This window comes from Rhipicephalus microplus, chromosome 1 (assembly GCF_043290135.1).
Source record: "Rhipicephalus microplus isolate Deutch F79 chromosome 1, USDA_Rmic, whole genome shotgun sequence".
NCBI classification, from domain to species: Eukaryota; Metazoa; Arthropoda; class Arachnida; order Ixodida; family Ixodidae; genus Rhipicephalus; species Rhipicephalus microplus.
The window spans coordinates 161,192,539-161,198,538 of NC_134700.1; the positions used below are offsets into that span (position 1 = coordinate 161,192,539).

A 6,000-nucleotide genomic window follows, 5' to 3' on the forward strand; every position below is an offset into this window, starting at 1 on the left:
GTTCACATAATCACACATGCGACGATGACAGATAAACTGCCCTTAGACCAAGGGCAGTGCGACAAGCTTTTATTTTCTAAAACACCAAGCTGTACAGTCATTCGCCATTTGACCTGAGGCCTGTTTTTCCAACTAACATGACCAAATCTTTTATCTCGACATGAAAAAAAAAAAAAAAAAGAGAGAGCAGTGACCTTATTTTTAGGTTTGGCAGTCCCATTCTGCCAATTTCCAGCAGGGCAAGCGAGTTAAAACTTTGTTCTGCCACGTAGTTGGCAAGAAGTGCACTTGTGCTTACTGGCCAGAACATCATATTTTTTTATTCTGCAACTGTTTTTATACCCACAGCTTGAAGGTTCAAAGGTGGGCCTCAATTTATATGCTAAATGGACAATGAAACACTAAATAAAACCATCTCCTGCAGGTCCTTGACCTCTCTTCTTTCACCAACAATTATAGTCTCCATGAAATTGATTGAAACAACCAACTTTAGCCTCATTCGTGTTCTATGTAAAACCTCCGAAACTTTGCGTCACAAATATCACAAAAGCAGCCTCTGCTGAGCTGCTTCACAAGAGTTAAGTGCTTAATTACTTCCTATTGTGCTAGTTATGCACGAAGCAAAACACTGTCTGCACAGTAGCGAGCAGTGACTATTGCAACATGTAGTTGCTGTCGGTCAGCACAAGAACTTTCTAGCAAATCACCACCGTGAAAACTGCTCTCAGCCACACACAGGTGCTATGAACGTGAGACATTCATGTGAATAGCTTTGTCGAGCAATGAAATTAATTTTTACACGAATAAATTTCCTGCTGGTCATAGCATGTTGCACCAAATTTTTAGACGTGAGAAATTTCTGTACTGCACAGAAATAGCCAAATACAGTGACCTCACAACAATTTTAAGTGTCAGATATTCATAATGAATTTTGAGCCTTTGATTAGCCGACTGAGCATAAGAAGAGTATTTTGAAGCCAATTGCAAAGGTTTTCTCCTATGAAGCCACAGATCCTGGTTAAGTCAAACCTCCCTGGCTTCAGCAGGCACAGTGGTAAAAAAAAAAGCTGGTGAGCATGACATCAATGGTCAAGATTCAACAGTAACTTTGTAATGCATTTTAAAGGCTCTAACAACTACACAATCACCACCAGCCTGATGAATGAAACAACGTTTTCGCTAAATCTGGATAGTTGCTAGTCTTGGCCAGACCACTCAAATGGAGAATGGAAGACCTTGCCTCTCTATGAACTCCCTGGCCTGCTGAACAGCGCAGGTCTGTATATTTATATGCTCTCCCTAGCTATAGGAGTCAGCATGGGCTGACCTTAATGTACTTGCAGCTCAATGTAAATTTTGAAACATACCTGTGGAAAGTGCTTGCCGCCTCCCGTTTACGTATATCGAAGCACTTCATTGTTCCATCCTGAGAGCCGGACAACAGAATATGCGACTCAGACGGATTGAAGCAGACTTTGTTGACAGTCCTCTTGTGGTCTTGGAACACCATGTCTGCAAGGTTTTATGCCAGAGTTCATTACTCAATGTCCTCATCCCACACTATACGAGCCTTTGAGAACGCGCCGAACATTTCACCTTGTTTAGATCGAGAACTCTTGTTTAAGTTCCAAGTGACGACTGCTCCGTTCGTGGCCGCGGTAGCGAGGATATGGTCTAGAAAAATAATTAAGTAGAATTGGCACGTGTTCATTAGAAGAAACGTCAATGTTTGCAATCGCTCGCATGACACTTACCGTCAACCATATTCCACACGACATCGCTGCAACTGAAGTTTAGGTTGAGATTCTTGCCAACGCGCAGATTTAGCCTCTCTTGAAATTCCTCGTTCTCCAAGCTGAACACCTTGAACACTGATAGGCATGCAGGCAAACGGTACAGCATCAGTGAAAAGACAACAAGACAAAAAGAGATCTGAAGCGGAGTTTAGAGCCACATACCATTCCGTCCTGCGACGGCGACCTGAGTAGCGTCTCTGTTAATTGCCAAGGCGTTTGCGGGCCCTTCTAGGGTGCAATGCATCGTCCTGGTTGCCCCTATCGTCATTGTAGAACCGGTGGACTAATTTCTTTCGTCAATAGAAGACTGCGAGATGGAGCGCGATAGTAGGTAATACGAACAGTGTTCTTGTCCACAGCGACTATATTTGCAGTGTAAATAAATGACGAAAACTGCTTACTTGCGCAAAACGATCGGTCGGTGCAGCGTCGCAGTAACCTTATCGGAAACAATGATATCTACATGCTTCCGTATCTATGCATAAGATACTCCGCCGCTCACAGCTAACCTTAACCCAGCTGTGAGCTCTGTTCCGCATGATGGTCTATTATAATGACAGCAACGCGTCTAAATCAAGCGTAGTATGCACTCGATGAAGCAACTGCAACGCCGTGTACGGCTCCATTACGTCCAACGAAAACACACGCATGCGCAGTGGCCGTTCGTTGCCCATTCAATCGTTTCGAAATGACTCGGCCGTTCACAAGTTTCGCTTTCTTGAAGAAACTAGAGTGCCTTTATAAAACGTAGTGCAGTAACAGTCTCTTTCGAGCATCCTACAAACGCAGAAACAACTTCTGTAATACGGTTGCATGCAGCTTGACGTGAATAAAACTTGCAGTGAGGCTTAACCACAGAACACCTGCCAGTTTAGCCCGCTTGGTTGTCACGCGCAGCGAGCAGCCAACATTGACTGCTGAGATGTCGGAGCAGCGGTTACTCCAAATGTGCTCAAAAGCATGCGACAGTTTTTGTGTTCATTGATCTCCCCTCGAAGCTCCATTCGTGGGAATAACGTGAAGCCAGCATTCGCTTCTAGCAAGGTAGTCAGCGTTGATCCTATATGCGGCGCGGGAAAGAAGCGACGACGCCAGCGGTACAGATCTAGCACACTCTACCAGCGGTCACGTACAACATGCGTGGTTTCGTTGCCAAACCCGCGTCATGGTTGACAAGGTACTTCTCAATGTGTGCTCCCGTATATGTTGAATAATTGAGCAGATACACGAAAATACGTGCCCTTTTCTGTTGATCTGAGCTGTGTTGGCAAGCGCGCCAGAGAGCATGGAGTGCGCGTACGTAGTACGTGCTGAGCGCGCACATCTAGAATTATGCCTTCCAATTAGGGATTCCAGTGTTCTCACAAGTTTGTAGGTGTCATAATATGTAATGAAACTTGCTGGCACTGAAAAGGTATTTTTCCTAACGCGTAACTTACTTATGATTGCAGCTGTTGACATGGTACGTGAAAACGATTTTGTGGGTGCGCATGTGCACATGAATGCGCTAATAAAAAAAAAACACTGGTATATTACATCTATTCAATTACAATTTATTGCATTCATTGTGGACGAAGCAGGCATCCGGTTTTATTGGCTTCTTCATGGTGTATAGCTTTTAAAGCTATACACTAGCTTCTATAGCTTCTCCATGGTGTATATAGGTTTTAAAAGATACACCAGCAGGCAGATAGATAGTTATCTATATAATTAAGTTATTTACCTTATTCTCTAGGCTTCCTAATTTGCAGAATTTTTTTTCTGCAAATTCGGTGCAAATCATGCAAAAAAATAAACACACCTTATGTTACTTACTGATATATATGTTACAATACTAAGTTGAAGGTCTCCTGATGCGAGCTAGCACAAGTGCTGTTGATTTATTTACTGTACGTTTTTGCTTTATAAAAACATAGAGCATCAATTATTTTCTAAGAATAAAACCGGGATATCCGTTCTCGATGTTCTTGCAGAACAACATATAGAAACACTTTACGGCCTTGTACACAAGCATCACATACTCAAAAGACCAACGAACCCAGTTTTGAAAGATGTTTATACATGAAGAGAGATTTGGCAAACACATATACGCTCTAGCAACAGTTTAATGAAATAACAGCTACTCACAAGGAAAGCCACGGCACGCATGTGCCGTACATGTACAGCAGAAGTGAGTGCAGTAGGCATATGACAAAACGAAGCACAACACACTGGGTCTTACTTTTGAGTAGCTGTTATTTCATTAAGCTGTTGCTAGTCCCAGTGTGTGATCGTCCAAATTTCTCCTCCCTACGAGTCTTTTAAGGTTCGGTTTATAGATTTTACAAACTATGTACCAACAGGCCCAGCCTCAGACTTCCATCAGATACTTCTTTCGTCAATGTGCATATGCAGTGCATGCATATAAAAAATATAGCGTTTCTCACTGTTAGTTTCCCAGCAAGCCCCGCCGCGGCGGTATAGTGGCTAAGGTACTTGGCTGCAGACCTGCAGGTCGCGGGATCAAATCCCGGCTGCGGTGGCTACATTTCTGATGGAGGCGGAAATATTGTAGGCCCGTGTGCTCAAATTTGGGCGCAGGTTATAGAACTCCAGGTGGTCGAAATTTCCGGAGGCCGTCACTACAGCATCTCTCATAATCATATGGTGGTTTTGGGACGATAAACCCCACATATCAATCAATCAGTTACCCAGCAAATCTCCAAGCACAGGTTCCTTATGCCCTCCATTAGGTTACAGGTGGCAGAATAGAAAACTGACTTTTTTATTGCATGACAACATATGAGTTGTACTAGCTATGTATAGCAATCTATTACAATAAGAGTGAATGCACACAATTTCTAGATAACGACGAATATTATGATAATAATTATAGTGATAATGGTTGTGCTAGAATGAAGCTATAAGAAAATCCGGTCACAAGTTTGCTTTCTTCTTTCATCAAATTTTCTCCATCTTATCAGCTTCTGCAAAACTAATTTTACACAACGAATTTTTTGTATTACACAGAGTGGCATGAATAGATTTCTTGATTTTGCCAAGGCCTAGCGGCACACTCAATTATGTAAGATCAGCACGTTGTTTTGTGTTTAAACACATTTTAATGCTTCATAAAACTTCTCCATGCTCTGAAAAGCTTCTCCATGGCAACGTGAGTAATTCACTGCATATCTTTCATACTAATGCAGCACCACATTGCTGTAGTCTGAATACAAAGGCATCTGCAAGTTGAATTTACCTTGTGTTGTTCCAAAACACCATTTGCCAAAACTAATTAAGAAAGCATCACTAATGTGGATAAATATATCAAAGATGTGCTCTGCGTAGTTTTGCAATGAAGTAGACATGCTAGGAGTGAGACCTCTCAAACATTAAATCAGAGCATGGCCTTCAGGTTTGAGACTTGCACTGCGATGCCGAATTACTGAAAGTAATGTCGGCCGGCCTTTTTCGCCTCATGTGCCAGCCTACTGGGACTGTGGTTATGAGTGCAATGCAACACTGGTGCTTGTGTTTAGTTAAGCTTCTTTCATGACTCCATGTCCCTTAGCAAAAATGTGTGCCACTCAGTACCATGTTCATAGCAACACATAAGTCTTCTAAGCTGTTATACGCCCCATAGCAATGCGTTTCAAAAGGTGCTTATTAATTGCAAGTGATGATGCCCTTACAGTGGCACTGCCATCACAACCTCATTCATAGGTTCATTCATGCACTCTTAAACAGCTTCTGGTCATTGCATGTCATTAAATACCCCATATCATAATTCCCAGAGGAACAAGTGCTGCTTCCAAATAGATTATTAATATGAGAATTTTTACAGGTGGAAAGACTTACGATTTGATTATTCAACTTAAAGTGGATGAATATTTAACTGGAATTTTGCCAGATCCTAGCAGGAGTTCACTCATATTACAGCTAGAAATGGAGCTTTTTTTTAAATCTTGGTAATCATCATTTTTGTTGAGGTCATTTCATGAAAATATTGCTGCGATGCAGTAGTGCATGTTGGAACAATGCTCAGGTATGCTGTGTTCTTGTGAAAAGCCACATATACATGCGTAAAGACATTTCAATTTGCAGTCACACCTGTATTTTTTCGTTACTACTAAATTTTCCAGTTGTGCTCGTATTGTCTCTTATCACTATGATACTATTAAGACAATCGAGACCAGGAACTGCTTCGAATGAATAAGGTTTATTG

At 41.9% G+C, this 6,000-nt stretch overlaps 1 protein-coding gene across 2 annotated transcripts in view; it reads right to left on the reverse strand.

The window, feature by feature from the left end:
* The window catches only part of LOC142801957 (GATOR2 complex protein WDR24-like), a 65,594-nt gene extending 63,137 nt beyond the window's left edge, over positions 1–2,457 (reverse strand). Inside the window, exons 1-5 of one of the 2 annotated variants that reach the window (XM_075887567.1) lie at positions 2,198–2,457; positions 1,959–2,103; positions 1,755–1,871; positions 1,597–1,674; positions 1,368–1,512 (exon numbers count right to left, since the gene is read on the reverse strand). In XM_075887567.1, coding sequence (XP_075743682.1) covers positions 1,368–1,512; positions 1,597–1,674; positions 1,755–1,871; positions 1,959–2,064 — 446 coding nt within the window. In that variant the 5' untranslated portion in view covers positions 2,065–2,103; positions 2,198–2,457. The other variant, XM_075887568.1, reaches the window with a different exon arrangement.
* Between the last annotated feature and the right edge of the window lie 3,543 nt (positions 2,458–6,000).